The following is a 23,513-nucleotide window of genomic DNA, read 5'->3' as shown; positions in this document are numbered from 1 at the left end:
GTAAAAATAAAAAATAAAAACTTGATCTCCAAGGTTCGCATGATGGCCATTCACATTTTCTTGCGTGACTTTTTGTTCAGGTGGACTTCACGATTCTATAATTTAATTAAGTTCTTCTCTTCTCTGAGATGTACATACACAATGAACAATTTTGTTATTGAGACATCCTATTGTTTCCCAACAAGTGGGCAAATGATAGAGTATCTTGTAAAATGAAGATATTGGAGTAAACTAAAAGACTTGTGAGTTTCTAAAGTTTCACACAATTGTGAGTAAATGACCGGTTGCCATAAGAGAGCATTACTCTCATATTCATATCGGGGAAAGTTGCGCGGGCACTACAAAAAAAATGGTCTTTTGCGACAAACTTTATTCGATGGCCCCTAAATATCGTCGCAAAAGGACATTTTTTCGACTAAAAAATGTTGGCTGTCGGAAATATGTCAATATGATACATTTTATTTCCGACTATTAATGTACCCTCGGAAAAAGTCTTTATGGATGTCAGAAATACATTGTTTTTAGGCGGGAAGCCTTGGCGCCAGATGTATTACCGACAAAACACATGGTCGTCGGAATTGTCGTGGTTATTTCTGAGGGGCGGTTTCTGCCCTTGGAAATAGTCACTTATTTGCGAGGGCAATTATGTGCGGTTAGAAATAATTGCATTTTACCGACGACATGTTTTGCTTGTCGAAAATAGTTGTCGATTTCCGACGAATAATTTTTGTTGTCAGAAGTAAATTTTCATTTCCGATTGCAATTAACCGCTGTCAGAAATAGTTATTATTTGCTATGGCATATAACTTGCATCGGAAAAAGTCGTCGAAAAAATTGAAAGCATGGATTAAAAAAGTATAAGAGAAAAATATATATATTTTTTTAATGCCAATAACAACTATATTGAATTTGTAATGCATGGCTCAAATTAAAAGTAACTTAATAAGAAAACGAGCAAATATCCATTGCACAGACAGAATCCTGAATACAAGGTTAAAGAAAAGTGAAAGGAAAGTTCAAATATCCTAAAAATAAGGTCTTAAGCGCTTAATTTGCCTTTAACATTGTTCGAGGAAGTCAAATCCCGAACCCCTAATCTCTTAATTTAGTTACAAATTAAGGATCATGTAAAAATGCGCTCTTGACTTCTCTCTCTCCTCCTGTGTATAAGCCCAAATCCCTTACCACCATCTGTGTCTGTGTTTCTCTCCTTTCACCTTCCTTTCTCCACCCCAAAACACTGCAAAAAAATAAAATAATAATAACACAAATAATTATTAAACGGACCAAACTAAGAATTCGTTGTAACATATGTGACATGTAATTAGTTTACCTAAAAATTAACTGAAGTTATGTCATGAAATTCATGCAGTGTCGCAAGACAATGCAGCTTTGATCCTCTCCACAGTGCAAGCAATCAGATTGTTAACTGTTGCCACCGACCCGAGAGAGAGCTTGGCGGTCGGGGCAGAATCAACCAAAATTTGAAAGGCAACAGTGAGAAGGGAACCACCAGAGCCAGAATCCCCCATGCCTCCTTCATCTGGAAGGATGGCAAAGCCAGAAGGAAGAAGAGCAACATAGTCAGGGTCACTCCCATTTAGTACCACATTCATGGCAACAATGTCCACTGGAGCATAAATCACAAAAGAAGCTGTTTGGTCTGTGCAGCTCTCTTGCAGTATCAGCATGTTGCTCTGGCTTGAATTCGCACTCTACAAAATTAAGTTCATTTTTGAAAAGGGCAAGGTTAATAATTCATCAATTGTGATTAGGAGCAGAATATGGATTAATTAAGAAAATTAAAATAATAATAACAATAAGATCAAGCTACATTTACTCGCAGTACAGACACGCAATTTCCAGTGTCACGACCATTAGTAATGTGTACCATTTCTTGAACAATTACACCATTGGAAAGAATGTCCCACTGCAACCACAAGTGATGAAGCTCAAGTAATTAGTCGAACCATTTTCTATATGTATTTCATGAATAATTTTAGAATACTAAACTTCCATCTTGGTTTTTCTCGGATTGACCGAAAAGAAAACAAGACCACACATTTTTCCTTTTCTGAAAAACAAATGTTTTCCATATTAGGAGTGTAGTGAAAATCATACACATTTTCCCATTTTAGAAAAATTACTTGAAATGTGCATGTGATTTCCAGATATGCTAATGCTTGTCCACTAATGGTAAGACTTTGTATGCATATGCCATGTAAAGAATGAAACCAACCGAATCCTGGTTCATGTACTAGGTTTGGTACATTATTCTGAGATACATATGTCATGAAGGTCCGTGCAATAATTTGGTTAATTTATTAGATCTGATAGACCATCCTAAGAATTTGAAGGATAATTAATTCACGTACCTCATTACGAGAGTTCTCATCACGGAGGAATTCAAATACCCTTTTGGGAGGAACTGGAAGCCAGAAAGATGTGGCGGCGCTAAGCACAATACCGGGAGGCCTGCTAGGATCATCCACGCTCTTTCGGGTCATCACCCGAACATCATCAGCCCCGGTCCTAGACAGTGTTGTCCATGTGTGAGTGGTTGATGCGCTTACTCCAGCATAGAAGCTTATGACCATCCTTTTAGCCAATTTTAAAATGCTTTTTCTGCCTTCTTGATTTGTAATCACTAATTAATCATGCATTTAAAAAAAAATTAAGGCTTAATTAATGAATCCACGTGCATGCACGACATGCTATATTAGACACATGCAATCTTTTAAGAGGACGTCTCTCGTGTTAGACAATACTACAACGTAGAAGAATAGCCCCACACAAAATTTTCTCACCATATATACAGAAAAAAAAATGTTTACACTGTAAATTATATTGTTCTTACCACCAACATCACCAGTAGGGATGTTTGATGCCAGGGAACTGGCAAGACGTTCACATTGGCGGTCCAAGGTAGCGACCCATTGTTTCGCCCCAAATGCGTTGCCAGAGTTAACCAGCTGCTTGTACAGATTGTGAACACCAAGTTCATCCACATTGACATGCTCAACCCATGTAACCTAAAGCACCAAAAGTTTTAAAATTAAATAACAAATAATGTAATGAGTTAAATACATGATGCAAGTCAAATATGAATCAGGGTTGGTATATATATATATACACACATAGTGTGTTTAATTATTAATTACATTACCTTTGAGTATCCATTTGGCATTTCTTGGATGAGACATCCAGAGGGCCTTCTTTGGCATGACCTTGGTGCAGGATTAGGGCGCAGAGTGTCCAAGGAGTCATCAACCACAACCCAAGTGCCATCAGCTTGCTGTTTGCAGTACCTCACATAATAACTCTCACGAGTTGGAACAAGCGGTGAGGGTACTTGAAATTCTGCAGTCATCTACCAAATCACAAATAATATATTCAACCCGAACATATAATTAACCACGACAAGATAATGTTATTAAAAATATTTAACGACAAGGGAGAAGATAATAGAATTTTGAAAGTAGATATATATTATACCGCTTGCAAGGCTCCATTGTAATTTCCAGCCACTCCAGTTGACAGCACTTCTAGAGTCATAACTCTTGACACAATCCCAGAAAACACAGTCGACCACTGATTCTAAACAAGATAATAAGTAAAACAAAAAATGATTAGGGTTTATGTGTTATTCCTCTATTTAAAGACATAATTAATATTTGTTCAATGTTGATGACACAAGTAAATAAGCTTACCCCATCCATGAGAATCTCAACAAGGTTGATGTGGTTCATGATAACAACAGGGCTCTCGCGCGAAGCTTCACATTTGAAATGATTGTTTGGTTTTGGAGCAACACGAGGGAATGTTCTGATGTACTCGTCTTCATTGAACACATTGGTGTTGCCATCAAGGCTGGGCATCCACAAGGGTTCACCCATTTGAGCCATTTTGATTAGCTCTTCCATGGCTGCCACTGCAATCTCGATTATCAGTTGCTTCTCTGCCTCGTCGAATGACATCCCTCCGATAGCTATCGGGCCACCGCAATTGGGGCAAGAGGCACTGCCTAGGGCTTCTCTGTACCTCATGTTATCGGTGTTGCATTCCTAAAAGGACACAATTTAATGTGCAAACAACCAATTAAAAATACCTGCAAGTGCACGAATCTATCGAAGTATAGATTGTATAAGTACGGGGTCGATCCCACGAAGAACTTGTCGGTTGTCTATAAGTTCTAATTCGAGTACAAAAAGAACACTTAACTAACACACCACAATGCACAAATGAAAATTTGAAACTAAAAAGAAATATAAAAGAAACAAACAAAACAAAACAAAAAAAGAATTGTGCTGTGAACAGTGACCAGCGACCGGTCGTTTGTTAAGAGCGACCGGTCGTTTTTTGTCTGGCGACCGGTCGTGAGGTAAAAGCGACCGGTCGTTTTAGTACAGAGTCGAAACTTCAGAATTGTGTGCTGAGCGACCGGTCGTGAGACACTAGCGACCGGTCGTTCTTGGGCAGAGTCGTTTTCTCTGTTTTTCCAGTTTCGACCTCTATCCAGTGTTTTGCCTATAACTTTCCAACCGTACGTCCAAAATTCACGTTCTTTATACGGTTGAATTCAGCACAGAAAATGGAAGAACACAACGCGGACCAAAAGTCCAAAACAATTACGGAAACAAATAGAATTTAGTAACAAAGACACGTAACGTGTCAAACACGCAACTCACACACACATTTGGGGGGGGGGGGGGGGGGGGTTTTGATTTGTTTGAAGTAACCTATTTCTATTGCATGAAAGTAAATGGACTTTGAAATTAAATGAGAATGGCGGAGATGAATTATCAAGATGTGAAATCAAAATGTAACAAACACTAGGGTTTCGGAATCCACCCTAAACAATTCTACCCAAGTTCATGAATACTCAAGTAATGAACTCTAAACGTGTTGATGAAGATGTTCGCAATCAAGACCATGGGTCGTGGCTCAAGACGCATTGATTCTCTCTAATATACGTAAAGTGCATGGTTCGTGCTACAATACTTGTGCCCTCCTCATAACCGAACCTAGGTATGGTTCGTACTTTGATTCAATTACAAGGAGAACCCATTAAGTTCAAAGAGAATATGAACATCACAAGAATCCTAATAGCATGGTGTTTACATTAGGTATTCAAGAAACCAATTCACATGGATGATTCTTACTTCATCCATTTATTGCTTAGGATAACATGAGGATACACATAATCCCAACAATCTCAAGAAGCATGCTTTCAGAGGTGATCAATCAAAGAAGAACATACATCAAGGATAGATTAATTTGGTGAATTGGAATTCATCAACAATATCTAGAAATTCATACACTCAAGCATCAAAACAAAAAGGTAATCATGTTTAGGGCTTCAACCTAAGCCCTAGCTATGGAGTTTAGTTCCTCATAATCATTTCAAACACAAATTCAAAATGAAATTAGAAAGAGTTTACAGATTTTCAGAAAATGATGAAAGCTTCAAGATCATCAATGGTGGAAGTCTTCTTCTCCACTTTTCTTGACTGCACCTTGGCTTTCTCCTAGCTCCAAGTTCCAAAATCTGCTCTCAATTGTGTAGAATGGTGGAATACCCTCTCTCCCGTTGCAAAAACTCCCCCAAATCTGATTGCAATCCCTTTTGACTTCTCTCTCTCCTCCTTTCCAGCTTTTCTTTTAGTATAAAACTTATTCTTTCTCTAAAGCTATTGCCCATTGTCCCCTTGAAAATGATGAAACCTTGTTTTAAGGTATAATCCAAGGCTCCAATTGACTCAGGAAATGCCACTCAAATGCAATCCATTGTTACCAAAAGGTGTGGTAACAAGTAGAAATAAAATGCTATTAAGTGGGGGTGAAAACTGGGCCAAAACAAACATCCAGAGCCAGCGTCAATTGTCCGATCAGCTGGATAGGCTACACTTGCCCAATGGAGCTCAAATTTGGATATGTTGTAGTTAACATCCATTGGAACAAGTCTTATGAAGATCATCACCTCATCCAAGGACCGGAACATGCTGATCCAAGGCCACGAAGTTGACCTACGAAAATGAACAAAAACAGAATTTATATCAAATAATGCACTTTTAGCTCATTTTCATACAAACCAAGGTAAAACCTATTAAAACACAAAAAAGAAGTAAAAAGCTATAAAATGTCAAGAACTAACTCAAAATAGTGGGTGAATAACATGAAAAATCATGTGTAAAAATGAACCGAACAAACTTCCCAAACTTATCTTTTGCTAGTCCTCGAGCAAAACAGAAATTAAAACAAGACTCGAAACAAAACTTTCCGAACACTTTCTAAGGAGAGAGCAACTCATGCAAACGACTCAAAAGTTTTCACAAGAAAAACTCAGTTTACACATTATTCACAAAGCGGCAAAATTCATAACACAACATGCTCAAGTGTAGTAGTGTGATGGCCAAATGGAACTCATTCTCCAATTTCAGTTTTCACACAACTTCAAAAATCATACCAAGCACAAATGTAACTTCAAATCTCACCAAAGTTGTCCTCTCACAAATGAATCACTCGGAAGAGGGTTACAATGCATCACTCAATAATAAATATGAGAATAGAGTTAAACCATACGGGACTTAACTCAAAATTAGCAAGATGAAAAACATGCATGAATATGATCTCAAGAAGGATGCTAAACACTTAAAAGCTGAAAAATGTGTGCAAATCAACCACATGACATTTAGGATCAATTTAGGTCTTTATTATAGGTTGTAATGGGGCTAAGGGTGTAAGGTGAGTAAGAAATGAAGGATATGGATACAACAAAGTCCAAGGAACTCACAATGTAAGAGCATATAATCGTTGACTAAAAGACTTTGAAACATCACGCTTGAGATTTTCACTTAGTTTTTGGTGATCAAATAGACCACAAAGCCTTATACCTCCACTAATTATGATTCACACTCCTTCCTTCCATTTGAACAACCAAGAAACATGGAATTGAAATTGAAACCATTGCCACTTAACCACGACTTTTCTCTTTTCTTTCACCCTTTGAGTGAAGTACTTTTTTTTTTTTTTTTTTTTTTTTTTTTTTTTAATTTTTTTTTTTTAAGAATGTAATAACCCTTCCCAAACTTAGCATGAAAAACACATCTAAATTAAAGCTCACGAGTTCCTTAGAAAGGTGAATTCTTGTTTTTCAGGCTAAGGCTAGAAGTAATAATTGGTTACTTGAAAGAAAAGGCATACATATAGGCTCAAGGTGGTTAACAATGGAAAATCATGCTTAAGCATGCATAGGGTTAGCTTGAAAGGCACAAACGGTCCAAAGCGGGCCTTAATATCATTTCTCAAATGTCATGTAATCAAATTGCACAAGAATGAGTAACTTTTAAGTGCTCAACCAAATCAATGAATAATGAGATCAGACAACAACTCAGATGACAAGAAAAGTAAGAATATGTGTATAACACTCATGAATTGAAGCACAAGGCTCAAAGCTCACATTATATGGTTATACAAGTCTAATTCATGCTTGATACAATTCTTTGGATCATGCAAGTCCCTCAACTGGAGAATTATGAAACAAATGGCAAGTGCATAGAGGGTTTCAAACATATCATGCTAGAACGATGTCATTTAGTGAATAACAAATTATTATTATTATTTTTTTATTTTTTTTATTTTTATTTTTTAACATCTTCAATCAAGTCATGTAAACATTCATCACAATCTCATCATATATGTCCGGAAAGTGACTTGAAAACAAAAAAGACTCAAAACTGAAAAGAAAACAGAACAAATTAAAGCAAGAATTTAAGCGAAACGAAAAAGACTTGCTATCCCTTCCCAAACTTAGAAATAAACATTGTCCTCAATGTTAAAGAATTCAGGCATTAACAACGTTATAACAAGAAATAAAGGGAAAGAGCAAGTAAATACAAAAACAAAAAAGAAAAACAACTACAACACGGTTGCAAAACAAAACAAAACAAAACAACACCAAACAAAACCAAACAGTAAGCCCTAACAACAATCTTACACATGCAGAAATCCAGCCCAATGAAATGCACAAACCAAATGAAAGCCCAACCCAAACGAAAGCCCAAAAGCGAAGAAAGTAAAAAAAAAAAAAAAAACAGAGAAACCAAGTCAGAAGCACAAAGAGCGAGGACTCAGTAAAATAGAAAAAAGTGGGCCCTGAAGTCTCGGCACCTGTGAGTCACGGGAAACAAAGTGAGAGACGTGTCGACAAGCAGCGGTCTCTCTCTCGGTCCCAAGCCAGAATTATTGGCTTCATAGGAAGGTGTGACGACTTTTGTTTCTCAAAAGTGCTGAAAGGCAGAACTGTAATTAAAGGGGTTGGGGACCAGGTGAGGTGACCTAAGGGGATAGGCCGTAAGGGCCGCGCAAAACGCAGAAGCGCCGTGTCTAGGGTTACGTAGAAACTAACTCTATAAAAGAAGAAGAGAAAGAGTTGGGGAAAAACACACAAACGCAGAAACACACAACAGAGAAAAGAAAGAACAAAAGAAAAGAAAGTTCAAATGGCTTCTTCCTACCCATTCTCGCTAGATCTCAACCTAGCTCCACCGACTCAGACTCGGGGCCAAGCAGTGGCACCAGTGTGGATGCCCTACTTTGCCTCTGCACGGGGGCACGTGACAGTGAATGACTCGATACTGCTGGACAACGATGTTGCCCTTGGAGTTGCTAGAAATCTAGTAACTCCCAAGGATATACGGGTGCTGGGATCAAGGGATGACAACCGGGTCGTGAGCGATGCTCTGGCACTAAGCGTGCAAAGCACCGCAACAGTCGCAAGTGTGGGTCATCGCCTACTTGCGAAGTCCCATGAAGTGGAGGTGCTAAGAGGTCAGTTGGCGGCGGAGCGAAGCATGGTGGAAGAGTGCCAGAGTATTATTAAAAGTTTAAAAAGGGAAAGGGCAAGGATAGTGGAGGTGAATCGACACCAGCTAGAGGCGTTGCGGGAAGAGAACCAAAATCTCTCAAAGATGGTAAGTGTTTACGCCCATGACATGAGAAAGCAGCTGGAGGACCTGGACCAACCGGGTAAACGCAAGAAAACCGATCGCGAGAGTAGGTATGCTCAAGCTAAGAGTGCGATCTTTGGGAGCTCGAGTGATGAGCCCCAAGAGGCTGTGCGTGAAGCCCCGGAAGAGGATAGCCATAGGGCTAAACTCAAAGGTCCAATGGCCGAGACACCGAGCACTGTGAAAGAATAATTTCTAATGTATTAGTGGTGTGCCTGGTTGTCTTTGCCCTTTCCGTGTATTTGTTTGTTGTTGTTGTTTTTTTTTTTGTTTTTTGTTTTTTGTTTTTTTTTTTTGGGTCAGAAATAAAAGAAATGAAGTTGCAAAAGAAAAAGAAGCACACTTCCCAAACAAAACAAAGACGACAGCCGAAAGGGAAAACACACTTCCCTAACTAAAATAAGACAAAGGTGATAGCCGAAAGGGAAAGGCAAAAACACAAAACACTAGAAAAACACGGAAAAAAGAAAAGTAAAGTGAAAGTTAATGTGCTCCCCCTTGAAGCGATTAGGTCGAGCATGCCCGGGAAATCCGAAATGGCGTTGGCTCTCCCTCTCATCTGCATATGTCTATTTAAGCCACGCCTCTGCAAGCGGAAGAGTACCCTGCAATTCTTTCTGCAAACTCAAGGAAAACCATCAAAAACATCCAAAAACAAAACAATGGAATCCACATGTACTCACCTTGATGATCTCAACCTTGAGCTGTCACTAGCACCACCAAATTCCCAGATAAGGGCTCCTCCAAACCCTATCTTCCCAAACTCCTCATACCACCATGGCTCGGCCTCAAACTTCTCTGAGGTGGTGCCGCGAAGGGCAGTAATTCCGGAGGGCATGACTGTCAGCAGACTGACAGTTGCAGATCACCTGCATGTGGCGCAGAGGTCTGACCAGATGGCAGTGGACGAGTCCCACAATCTAACCGTGCTCAACGCGGTCTCGGCCACAAATTTGGGCATGCGCCTACTGGCGAGAACACGAGAGTGCGGGGCACTGAGTGAGGAGGTGGCGGCCCTGAAAGCTCTGGTGGCGGACCTGCAGAAGCGGCTCTACAGCGCCAACCAGCATGTAGAGATGCTGCAGAAAAGGAACGAAGATCATGTAGAGCTGCTGCAGATTCTACAAGCAAGAACAGACAGAGGCAATTAGCAGAAGCCTCAGCTAGCTCAAAATGCAAAAGAAACAAGTGATTCATAAATTTATTGTTTTTTTTTTTTTTGTGTGTGTGTGTGTGTGTGTGTGTGTAGAATCACATGTTTTGGAATGAAATAAGCATTTGAGCCAAAATTCTGAGTGCAAAATCATAAAGCAACCTACTTCCCAAACTTATATGAAACAATGTTTATAAATGATGGAGATTTAATACTAAACAATGCCATATAGAAAAATTGGGATGGAAAATCACAAAATAAAAGAAATAGTAAACAATTAAAAGTTGAACTAACAGTAAAAGTTGAAACAAACAAACTAATAACCGTCTCAAAATAAAACCCAAAAACAAAATAAATTAAAAGTTCAAAAGGGTACAAAGCTCAAAGTACTACTGATCATCATCAGTCTCATCATCATCATCACCATCAACATCATCACCATCAACATGTGCAGAGGTCCCGGGATGACCTGGCATCTGGAGGTGCGTCCAAATGGCGTCAATGGAAGTGCTCATATGCTGCATCTGCTGATACTGGAGCATCTGCAAGTCCCAAATGGCTTGGAGAGAGGGCTCCCAAGCAGAAGTGTCGACAGTGGGAGCAGGCGGGAATGGCTGGAATGAGGCCGGCCCGTGTGGTGGTGGTGGTGGCATATGAGGCGGCACTGGAGCAGGTGCGGGTGCAGGTGCATGTGCATGGCGCCTCTGAGATGGGACCCATGGGCTCAACATATATATCAGTGGAGCGAGCCCGAACACCTGAGCGGTCACAAATCATGCTAACAAGGCAAGGATAATAAATTATGCTTTTCTTACGTGCACAAGCCTTCAGGCGTTCAAAAATGATGTCAACAACTGGTAGGATAAAAGTTCCCTCATGCAAAATTTGCAGGAGCTTGACCCCTACTGATGGAATTTCCGACCGTTGGCCGGATGGATAAATGTTGTGGCGCACAAAGCTCCACAGGATGGCAAAGTAGGGTGTCAACTTACCCTGAATGAGGACAGTCTTTTTAGTTTGAGATGCAAAGGCAGCAGGGTCAGCATAAAAAAGTGTTTCAGCTGCCCTTTGCATGTCAAAATCCTCACCCAAAAATTGTCTCCAATTAACAGTATTCTCTCTGTCACTTATTTGAAGAACCTCAGAGATAATGGAGGTGGATAGTACAATATTTTTGCCCCGAACCTTAAGGGGCACCTCTGCATTACGTCTAAGTTCTTCCCTAGGGAAAGCGGCATAAAACTCACGCACAATTGATTCATTATATTTTGCAGCTAAGGGTAGGAGGTTTCGGTCCCTAATAAGGTGCCGAACTTGAATAAGTCCAGCGGTTTGGATGGAGGGACTAAGATCTAAGTTACGCTCAGTAACCACAGTGGCAGTGAGCATTGCCTCTTCCGGTTGAGGTGCACTTCGTGAAGAAGATGCACCCCCTCTGGTACCCTGTCTAGCTCTAGACATCTAAGGAGAAAAAACCAATATGCACAAAACAAATCAACAACAAAATTCATGCCACAATTCCCAAACATGCAATACGCCACAATTATACCAATATCAAAACCAAAATGCATGCACATAGCCAAAATTTGCCACAATACAAATATACACCAATTCGAACGAGTCGACAATTTAATCACAATGTAAAATACCACAATGCCACAATATTAATCACAATGCACAATTAAGCCAAAATTCCAAAATGTAAACAACATTCCCAACATTCAACCAAAATGACAAAATTCCAATAATAAACACAAATAACAACAACAATAATCAAATAAGAGATTGAGAGTGAGAAAAACATACCCAATTGAGGAAAATCACACCAAATGATAAACACAAGCCAAACCCAAAACAAAAACAAGAGAAACAACAAATTAGAAACAAACCAACTATAGGAATGCATTAGAGTAAGAAAATCAAAGAGAAAACACCAAGAAAAATTCGAAAATTACCTTGGTGCTACAGTAACCCTAACTGAAAATCACCTCAAATTGAAGAAAACACTTGAAATTTCAAGGAATAGATGCCAAAAACGGATTCTACTCGAAAAATTAAGTGAGAAAAGTGTGATTTGGGTTAGGATTAGGGTGGGTTGTGAGGGAGGTAGAGGGAGGGAGAAGAGAGAAGTCGAAGGGGGGGGGGGGGGGGGTGGGTCTGTCGCTGGGAAGAAGAGGAAGTGAGGAGAGAGAAGAGAGAAAGGAAAGAAAAAGACAGTTTTTTAAAAAAATCGCAACGAGCGACCGGTCGCGAGTGAAAAGCGACCGGTAAGAAAAACAACGAGCGACCGGTCGCGAGTGAAAAGCGACCGGTCGTTTCGAAGCAGATTCAATTTTAAGAAAAACAAAGAGCGACCGGTCGCGAGTGAAAAGCGACCGGTCGTTTCGAAGCAGATTCAATTTTTTCTGAAACTCCAAACGAGAGACCGGTCGCAAGGCATGTACGACCGGTCGTTCTCTCTCTCTCTCTCTCTTTTTTTTGTTTTTTTTTGTTTTTTTTGTTTTTTTTGTTTTTGGGTTGAAAACTTTATTAAGGACTTACCTTCCCAACTCAGTTTTGCATCCCCGAATGTATATCAATGAAGTGAAGCACTTCATCTTCTTGATGCAAAGTATTTTCGTGGTAGATTTTCAACCTATGCCCATTAACTTTGAATTCCTTTCCTATGCCTATTGGTCGGATTTCAACTGCACCATAGGAAAAGACATTAGTAACAACAAATGGGCCAGTCCAGTGGGAACGAAGCTTACCTGGAAAGAGTTTGAACCTAGAGTTAAAGAGTAATACTCTTTGCCCTACTTCAAACGACCTTCTAATGATATGCTTATCATGAAACGCCTTTGTTTTTTCTTTGTAAATTTTTGCGTTCTCATAAGCATCATTGCGAAGCTCATCCAGTTCGCTCAGTTGTAACCTTCTGATATCTCCTGCTTCCTTCATGTCGAAGTTGTACTTCTTAATTGCCCAAAGGGCCCTGTGTTCAAGCTCAACAGGTAGATGACAAGGTTTACCAAAGATTAAGCGAAATGGAGACATACCGATTGGAGTTTTGTAAGCAGTTCGGTAGGCCCAGAGAGCATCGTTAAGGCGCAAAGACCAATCCTTTCGAGTAGGACCAACAGTCTTCTCTAATATATGCTTCACCTCTCTGTTAGAAATCTCCACTTGTCCACTAGTCTGAGGGTGATAGGGGGTGGACACCTTGTGAGTTATGCCATACTTCTTGAGTAGGGTCTCAAATGATCGGTTGCAAAAATGGGATCCCCCATCACTAATGATGGCCCTCGGTGTTCCAAACCTACAAAAGATATTGGCTCGAAGAAAGCTAAGAACAACTTTCGCATCATTAGTCTTGGTTGGAATTGCTTCCACCCATTTTGAAACATAATCAACCGCAAGTAGAATAAATAGATTTCCAAAAGATGAAGGAAATGGACCCATGAAATCTATTCCCCAAACATCAAATATTTCAACAATTAGAATTGGGTTTAAAGGCATTTGATTTCGAGATGAAATGTTACCCATTCGTTGACACCTATCACAAGATAGACAGAATTGTGATGCATCTTTGAACAAGCTTGGCCAATAGAATCCACTTTGCAAAACTTTTAAAGCTGTCTTCTTGGCTCCAAAGTGGCCACCACATGCGTTCGAATGACAGAATGTGAGTATGGACTGAGATTCGGTCTCGGGAACACATCGCCTAATCACGGAGTCCGAACAATACTTCCACAAATATGGGTCATCCCACACATAGGACTTAGTGGTTTTCAGCAATTTGTCCTTTTGACCTCTTGACAAATCCCTTGGTATATTTCCTGTAGCGAGAAAGTTGATAATGTCAGCATACCATGGGTCAGAAATTTGTAATGCAAAAAGTTGCTCATCAGGAAAGGATTCACGAAGAGGAAGAGTGTCTTCTTCGGTATTGGAGTTAGTGATCAATCGGCTAAGGTGGTCAGCTACCACATTCTCCGATCCCTTCTTATCTCTGATTTCAATATCAAACTCTTGGAGCAACAAAACCCATCGTATCAATCTTGGTTTTGCTTCCTTCTTTGCCAAGAGATATTTCAAAGCTGCATGATCAGTGAAAACAATTACTTTAGAGCCTATCAAGTACGAACGAAATTTCTCTAAAGCAAAAATTACAGCTAACAGCTCTTTCTCAGTAGTTGAATAGTTCAACTGAGCATCATTAAGGGTACGGCTTGCATAATATATTGCATGCAATCTCTTCTCAACTCTTTGTCCTAATACAGCTCCAACTGCAAAATCAGATGCATCACACATTAATTCAAAAGGTAAATTCCAATTTGGAGGCATAATGATAGGTGCAGTTGTGAGAAGAGTTTTGAGCCTTTGAAAAGCTGCCAAACATTCATCATTAAGATCAAAATTTGCATCTTTGGCAAGCAAGCTACACAATGGTCGAGAGATCTTAGAAAAATCTTTTATGAATCTTCTATAGAACCCGGCATGTCCTAAGAAGGATCGGATCTCTTTCACTGATGTGGGAGGTGACAACCCGCTTATCACATCTACTTTGGCTCTGTCAACCTCAATGCCTTGACTGGAAATCACATGACCTAAAACGATTCCCTGTTGTACCATGAAATGACACTTTTCCCAATTGAGAATTAAGTTGCATTCCCGGCATCTTTGCAAAACTAAAGACAAGTTGTTAAGGCATGAATCAAATGAATGACCAAACACACTAAAATCATCCATGAATACTTCAATAAATTTTTCTACCATATCGGAGAAAATACTCATCATGCATCGTTGGAAGGTGGCCGGGGCATTACACAATCCAAATGGCATACGCCGGTAGGCGAAGGTACCATAAGGACATGTGAATGTCGTCTTGTGTTGGTCTTCAGGAGCGATGGCAATTTGATTGTATCCTGAATAGCCATCCAAGAAGCAGTAGTAACTGTGACCTGCAAGACGTTCAAGCATTTGGTCAATAAATGGTAATGGAAAATGATCTTTTCGGGTGGCGGTATTTAATTTTCTATAATCAATACAAACACGCCATCCCGTTTTGACACGAGAAGGAATAAGTTCATTTCCCTCATTTCTTACAACAGTTATTCCTGACTTTTTAGGAACCACTTGGACCGGGCTTACCCACTTGCTATCGGAAATAGGATAAATTATACCCACATCCAATAGCTTCAGAATTTCTTTTCGGACTACCTCTGTCATGATTGGGTTTAACCTGCGTTGAGCATCCTTTGTGGGTTTGGAATCAATTTCCAGTAAAATTCTATGCATGCATCTTGTTGGGCTTATTCCCTTGATGTCCGCAATACTCCAACCAATTGCTCCCTTGTGTTCTCTTAACACTTGCATCAACTTCTGTTCATTTTCCACATTGAGATTGCTAGCAATAATCACGGGCAATGTCTCTGTTTTACCTAAATAAACATACTTCAAGTGGGATGGCAATGGTTTGAGCTCTAACTCGGGTGCCCTGTCAAGAGAAGGAACAAGCTTTTCAGTATTGACTGGCAAAGGTATAAAATTTGGAGTGTACTTACGTGGTATGGCTGGACATGCATCAAGGAATTTCACAGCCTCAAGTAACTCATTATCAACAATTTCAGCAACTTGAGGATTTTGTGTCAACACCTTTTCTAATGAATCTGTACCATGAGTACTATTAAATGTATTTTGCACAATATGACACAATGTATCAATACGAAAACATTCATGTTCATCATTGGGGAGTTTGAAGGCATCATAAACTTTGAACTTTATTGTTTCCCCTTGAACTGTCATTGTCAATGTTCCTTGTCGAACATTGATCACAGTATCTGCAGTGGCCATGAAAGGGCGGCCAAGAATCAATGGAAGATCCACACCCGGAATAGGAGCTTCTTCCATCTCTAGCACCAAAAAGTCAGCTGGTAAGATGAGATCATTTACTTTCACAAGTACATCTTCCAAAATTCCTCTTGGATATCTCACTGATCGGTCCGCCAATTGAATGCTGACAGAAGTTGGTTTAAGATCACCTAAGTTAAGGGCTTCAAAAACAGAGTAAGGCATCAGATTAATTGAAGCACCTAAATCAAGTAAAGCTTTGTCAAACAATTTATCTCCAATTATGCAAGGAATTGTAAAACTTCCTGGATCTTTCAATTTGGGAGGGAGCTTCCTTTGCAAAACAGCAGAAGCTTCTTCCGTCAGTGCAACCGTTTCATGATCTTGGAATCTCCTCTTGGTGGTACAAAGGTCCTTCAAAAACTTTGCATAACTCGGAATTTGCTTGATTGCATCCAAGAGAGGAATATTGACTTGCACTTTTCTGAAGGTTTCCAATATTTCCTTGGCTTGTTGAATTTTTTTGGAACTCATAAGCCTGTGAGGAAAAGGAGCACGTAAGATTTCTTCGTCAGTAGGTTCACGACTTACCTTCTCCTTTCTTGCCCTTCTTGCAAGTTCATGCTTTGGGATCCACTCGGATGAAGAAGCTGCTTGCTTATCTTTCTCTTTGTTGCTTTCATCCTTTTCTTTAGGCTCAGCCACTTGTTCAACCTGCATGTCATCAACATTGTGAATCAAATCTTTAGAACCATTTATTTCACCAATTACCTTACCAGTTCTCAAGGTAACTGCTTGAACATGCTCACGCCCAGTTGGATTAATCTCTGGTTGGCTAGGCATCATACCAGGTTCCCTTTGACTCAAAGCTTGAGCAATTTGCCCCACTTGATTTTCTAGATTGGAAATGGCCTTATCCGTTTTCTGCATGTGGGTGTCATTCCTCTGCATGTAGCTTTTTGTCTCAGTGATGAAACTATCTGTGTTTCTAGCCATGGAAGCAACAAGTTCTTCCAAAGATTTTCCTGTAGATTGTGGTTGAGGTGGTGGTTGTGGTGGATTGTAGTAGTGCATTTGACCATGAGGTGGGCGAGTATGTTGTTGACCTTGAGGTGGTTGAGTTGGCCCTTGTTGAACATTCGAATTGTCACTCCACCTGAAATTTGGATGATTTCTCCACCCCGGATTGTATGTTTGTGAGAAAGGATCATTCTTAGGCCACTGATTTCTCTGAAATGAGCCCACTGCATTTGCTTCCTCATGTGCCAAGGGACAATCCTCAGTGTCATGACCAATTGTGGAGCAAAATGCACAAACCTTGGATGATCCCGGTGCCAATTTCTTCACCATGTTGGTTAGGTTTGCAATCTGAGCTTCCATACTAGAAAGGGTACTTACATCATAGGATTCCCCTTTTCTGACTGGTCTTTGCCTTGAATTATATTGGCGAGCATTTGCAGCAACAAGATCAAATATTGCTCGCACTTCTGTTGGAGTCTTGGTCATTATAGTCCCTCCTGCAGCTGCATTCACATTATTTTGGTCCGCTTCAAAAAGTCCTTCATAGAAGTGTTGCATTAGAAGCCAAGCTTGTATGTTATGATGCAGACAAGTGATTAGAAGTTTCTTGAAACGGTCCCAATAATCCTGGAAGCTTTCTCCCGGCCTTTGTAGAATTCCTGTAATCTGACTTCGGAGTTCATTTGTCCTTTGTGCTGGGAAAAAATGTTGCAAGAACTTTGTAGCAAGATCCGTCCACGTTGTGATGGAATTTGGAGGTAGATAGTGAAGCCATTCCTTTGCTGTATCCTTCAAACTAAATGAGAAAAGTCTCATTCTTATCTCATCACTACTCATGCCTTCGATCTTTATTGTGGAACACACTTCCTCAAAGTCTAGGATATGTGCATTAGGATTTTCTCCAGGATTTCCCAAGAACTTAGGCAATATGTGTATCATGCCCGATCTCAACTCAAAGTTTTCCAAAGTGCTTGCGGGATATACTATGCAAGATGGTTGTCCAGTTGTTGGCGGTGAAGAGTATTCTTGCATAGTAAGTTCCGCATTTGCAGCTGCTGCCGCCATTGGTGAAGGTGGAGGTGACTCGACTTTTGGTGAGCTTGGTGATGATGAAAATGGCGAGAGTGAAAAAGGCAATGGAGTAGACACAGCTAGTTGGATGTTCCTTTCTCTCAAAGCTTGAGCTTGGATATCTTCTACAGTGCTATCTAATGAAATATCCAAATTCAGAAGGGACATAAGCAAAATGTTCCTGCAATAAGAAGAAAACAAAAACAAACTCAAATAAAATGAAATGACAAACAAGGAAAAAAAATGAAAATAAAATTAAGTACTCTAAATATACTAAAACAAAACATATAAGCAACCGTGCCAGTTCCCCGGCAACGGCGCCAAAAATTGTTGCATTCCTAAAAGGACACAATTTAATGTGCAAACAACCAATTAAAAATACCCGCAAGTGCACGAATCTATCGAAGTATAGATTGTATAAGTACGGGGTCGATCCCACGAAGAACTTGTCGGTTGTCTATAAGTTCTAATTCGAGTACAAAAAGAACACTTAACTAACACACCACAATGCACAAATGAAAATTTGAAACTAAAAAGAAATATAAAAGAAACAAACAAAACAAAACAAAAAAAGAATTGTGCTGTGAACAGTGACCAGCGACCGGTCGTTTGTTAAGAGCGACCGGTCGTTTTTTGTCTGGCGACCGGTCGTGAGGTAAAAGCGACCGGTCGTTTTAGTACAGAGTCGAAACTTCAGAATTGTGTGCTGAGCGACCGGTCGTGAGACACTAGCGACCGGTCGTTCTTGGGCAGAGTCGTTTTCTCTGTTTTTCCAGTTTCGACCTCTATCCAGTGTTTTGCCTATAACTTTCCAACCGTACGTCCAAAATTCACGTTCTTTATACGGTTGAATTCAGCACAGAAAATGGAAGAACACAACGCGGACCAAAAGTCCAAAACAATTACGGAAACAAATAGAATTTAGTAACAAAGACACGTAACGTGTCAAACACGCAACTCACACACACATTGGGGGGGGGGGGGGGGGGTTTGATTTGTTTGAAGTAACCTATTTCTATTGCATGAAAGTAAATGGACTTTGAAATTAAATGAGAATGGCGGAGATGAATTATCAAGATGTGAAATCAAAATGTAACAAACACTAGGGTTTCGGAATCCACCCTAAACAATTCTACCCAAGTTCATGAATACTCAAGTAATGAACTCTAAACGTGTTGATGAAGATGTTCGCAATCAAGACCATGGGTCGTGGCTCAAGACGCATTGATTCTCTCTAATATACGTAAAGTGCATGGTTCGTGCTACAATACTTGTGCCCTCCTCATAACCGAACCTAGGTATGGTTCGTACTTTGATTCAATTACAAGGAGAACCCATTAAGTTCAAAGAGAATATGAACATCACAAGAATCCTAATAGCATGGTGTTTACATTAGGTATTCAAGAAACCAATTCACATGGATGATTCTTACTTCATCCATTTATTGCTTAGGATAACATGAGTGTAAGGTTCTTATTTGAACCAATATTGTATTTTGGCTCTTCTCTTAAACCAACAAAACCTTTGTAATAATAATTAGATTCTAGGTTAGAATCAGTGTGGGTTGAAGGGCTTCCAAGTCTCCTCGTTGCAGATCAAAAGGTATAATCATTTGCATTACTCACATGGATTAATCCATATTCACTTGGATTGATCCAACGTACATTCATGCTGCTGTCTGTTCTTTGTATTAATACTTTCTATGAAAGTATTAATCCATGTTGCGTCTGTTTTCATGCTGTTGGCAGATTTCTTTGTTCTGTCCTTCTTCATTCCTTGTTGAAGGTTTCCTCCTTAGCCCAACGGGTGTGTGTGTGGAGTTTGGTTAATTTGTGTGTAGAGACATAATATATTATAACATAATATATTGTAGGGAGCATGTCTTTTGTTTATTTAATTAACCCATACTCTTGCTCCTTACAAAATGTTTTCTTGTCTCCACCTTTTTAAAGTGATGGGATGTTGTTATATTGATTCTTCTCTTTGTTCAATTACCTTGTGCGGCTCCTCTTGGTTTTAAAGAAACACACCCATGCTTTTTATATCATTGTGTTGAAGAGTCCATGTGCATGTGTTTCTAACAAAAGCATGGGATGATTATTACATTTCTTTCCCATGCTTATTTCTTGAAGAATCCAACGGCTCTTTGCTCAAACACTCCCATGTTTTCTTTATTCCTCTCCATACCCTGTCTGCCCACATGTTCTCCAAAAGGTATAAAACAATTCCTTATATTGTTTTGGTTTTTGGAGCCGTTAACTTGTTAAGTTCTTTTGTCTATGGCTTTAAACAAACAAGTGTGTTTAATGACTTCTCTATATATATTCTATACCTATCGGCTGGAGAGGTGAGGACTTATGTTTGAAACGGATTGCATCTCATCTCTTATCCTTAGACAAACCGTTTCTAAGTTCCTCAAGAACCATTCATGCTAGTCATGTAAAAACAGATTTTCTGCATCTTGATGCAGAACCGGTTCTATGTTTTTGAAAACTTTTCATATCTGCTATTGAGCATTCAAAAACTATTTTATTGTTTCAGCCATTGTTAATTACTTGAGAGTATGAGTATGATTGCATACACATTAATTTCCTCCAAGTAAATTTACATTGATTTCGGCTGAATGTTTGTTTCATTGTTGTTTTGATTGATTTAAACTATTTGCTTCAAGTTCATTACTTCTAGTTTAATCATCACAACACTTAGGTTTCATTTGTCTAGCTCAATCATACTTTGTGATTGAGATAGATGAATCTGTGAAACCATAACTCACTTCATACATATGCAACTTGAGCTTGGTGCTCTTGAGAGGATTTGCTACTAAGAGATAAAGGAATTGGTGCTTGCTGTAAGGGTGATTGAAGCTGCCTATAGGTGATAGATTGAGCTAAGTCTTCCTTCTTTTCTTTGTATCTCTTAATGAGCTTATTGGATCTCTCCTGGCTTGGTGCCCCCAGTTTTTCCCCTTGTTGGGTTTCTGGGTCAACAACTCTTTGTGTATGTTTATATTCATGTTGCCATTGTTGTACTTGCTGCATATTGTTCAAATCACATCAGTACACTAACATGGATTAATACGACATTGCACTGTATTGATCCAAATTCACAAGAGTTTCTGTTTGGATTAATACGTGGTGTTGTCTGTATTAATCCAGCTTCCGCATTTTATTCTTAGCTGGGCTTAAAATTTAATTTGGTAGGTCTTTGACCTATAGCCTACTTCACCCCCCCTCTGTAGGATTTTAGATCCTAGGGCCTGGTTTAACAATGAGGATACACATAATCCCAACAATCTCAAGAAGCATGCTTTCAGAGGTGATCAATCAAAGAAGAACATACATCAAGGATAGATTAATTTGGTGAATTGGAATTCATCAACAATATCTAGAAATTCATACACTCAAGCATCAAAACAAAAAGGTAATCATGTTTAGGGCTTCAACCTAAGCCCTAGCTATGGAGTTTAGTTCCTCATAATCATTTCAAACACAAATTCAAAATGAAATTAGAAAGAGTTTACAGATTTTCAGAAAATGATGAAAGCTTCAAGATCATCAATGGTGGAAGTCTTCTTCTCCACTTTTCTTGACTGCACCTTGGCTTTCTCCTAGCTCCAAGTTCCAAAATCTGCTCTCAATTGTGTAGAATGGTGGAATACCCTCTCTCCCGTTGCAAAAACTCCCCCAAATCTGATTGCAATCCCTTTTGACTTCTCTCTCTCCTCCTTTCCAGCTTTTCTTTTAGTATAAAACTTATTCTTTCTCTAAAGCTATTGCCCATTGTCCCCTTGAAAATGATGAAACCTTGTTTTAAGGTATAATCCAAGGCTCCAATTGACTCAGGAAATGCCACTCAAATGCAATCCATTGTTACCAAAAGGTGTGGTAACAAGTAGAAATAAAATGCTATTAAGTGGGGGTGAAAACTGGGCCAAAACAAACATCCAGAGCCAGCGTCAATTGTCCGATCAGCTGGATAGGCTACACTTGCCCAATGGAGCTCAAATTTGGATATGTTGTAGTTAACATCCATTGGAACAAGTCTTATGAAGATCATCACCTCATCCAAGGACCGGAACATGCTGATCCAAGGCCACGAAGTTGACCTACGAAAATGAACAAAAACAGAATTTATATCAAATAATGCACTTTTAGCTCATTTTCATACAAACCAAGGTAAAACCTATTAAAACACAAAAAAGAAGTAAAAAGCTATAAAATGTCAAGAACTAACTCAAAATAGTGGGTGAATAACATGAAAAATCATGTGTAAAAATGAACCGAACAATCGGCACGAAGCTTTTCATTTTCATTACGAAGTTGTGTGTTCTCATGAAGCTCGTGCTGAGTCTGTCAAAAAACATTAAAGAACAAACAAGAAAAAGTTAAGCAACTAATAAATTTAACAAAGAAAAATAAATAAAACAAAGTTGTGCATATTAAACCCATTTTAATTAAGAACATGTCATGAACAAAACATTATATACCTTCGTTTGGGAGCGCTTATTTTGAAACCAATATTTCACTTGTAATGGTTCCAAACCTAATTCCCGGCTCAGTTCCTTCCTCTTCTTGTAATCTGGGTGGGGACACTCCTTGAAGAAACTAAATAAGAATATCCGGAAAAAAAAAAACATAACATTAATTCAAGGTTAATTTTTTTTTTTAAAAAAAGGACCATTATGAACTCATTAACAAGAGCTTGTTTAGGGAGATGTGAGCTTAAATACTACTCACGCTTCCATTTCTTGGATCTGATTCTGAGTGTGGCGGTGACGCTTCTTTTTCGTGCAAGGATCTTGGTCGTCACCGGATTTGGTAGCGCTATCAAAGTCATCGTCTTTGATTCGAGCAATGTCGTTCTCGGATGTGTTTGGGGCCATGTCCAACGGGTGCAGATGGCCAGCTTCCATCAAGTTTGGCTGGAACATATCCAGAGAGCTTAAATTAAATAGGCCACATTTGTGCTTATTTATGATAAAACACGAATAATGGTGCTAAATACTTTGTAAAAAATTATTATATTAATTTATTAAATATTAAAAAAATAAAAATGAAAAACCCATCTCAAGTCGTCCCCACCTTCTTCCCCAAAGCCCAGCACCTCCATCTTCCCCACCATCTCCTTAGCGCCACCCATCTCCACCCCACCCTCTCCTCACCACCTCCCCATATTCTCTTCCTTCTCTCTCCCTCTTTTTCTCTCTTCCCCAATCTCTCTTCAAACAAAACCAAGCCCCTGCAAGTTTTGGCTACGATAAGAACACCCTCAAGGCCATGGCAAGCATTGGCCATTATACGAAATTTGGGTTTGTTTCTATTTTTTTGTAAGAAGTTTTTGCCTTTTTATTTATATCATAAATCTGGGATATTTATACCATTTCAACTTTACTACCATTACTGTTAATAGTTTTTTTCTTATATTTTTCT

At 39.3% G+C, this 23,513-nt stretch overlaps 1 protein-coding gene across 1 annotated transcript; it reads right to left on the bottom strand.

The window, feature by feature from the left end:
* Window positions 1–1,364: 1,364 nt before the first annotated feature.
* LOC148297279 (homeobox-leucine zipper protein HDG2-like) lies at window positions 1,365–23,014 on the bottom strand. The gene is made up of 10 exons (XM_088247636.1): window positions 22,821–23,014; window positions 22,571–22,688; window positions 22,365–22,433; window positions 3,711–4,064; window positions 3,496–3,597; window positions 3,167–3,370; window positions 2,858–3,032; window positions 2,376–2,647; window positions 1,841–1,930; window positions 1,365–1,715 (listed from the first exon to the last, which is right to left on the bottom strand). Exons 1-10 carry the CDS (start codon window positions 23,012–23,014, stop codon window positions 1,365–1,367), a joined length of 1,929 nt encoding a protein of 642 aa, XP_088103762.1.
* Window positions 23,015–23,513: the final 499 nt, after the last annotated feature.

This window comes from Prunus avium, chromosome 1, assembly GCF_965620075.1.
Source record: "Prunus avium chromosome 1, drPruAviu1.hap1.1, whole genome shotgun sequence".
Lineage (NCBI taxonomy): Eukaryota > Viridiplantae > Streptophyta > Magnoliopsida > Rosales > Rosaceae > Prunus > Prunus avium.
The sequence above is the reverse complement of the archived record's forward strand: the minus strand, read 5'-3'. Positions and strand labels throughout refer to the sequence as shown.

Excerpts from the sequence above, each read along its gene's own strand:
- LOC148297279 (XM_088247636.1), bottom strand. The coding sequence starts at position 23,014 with ATGTTCCAGCCAAACTTGATGGAAGCTGGCCATCTGCACCCGTTGGAC. Across the intron at positions 22,434-22,570 it reads ATAAGCGCTCCCAAACGAAG|ACTCAGCACGAGCTTCATGA; the intron begins GTATATAATGTT and ends GTTTTTTGACAG. Across the intron at positions 3,371-3,495 it reads ACAATGGAGCCTTGCAAGCG|ATGACTGCAGAATTTCAAGT; the intron begins GTATAATATATA and ends GTGATTTGGTAG.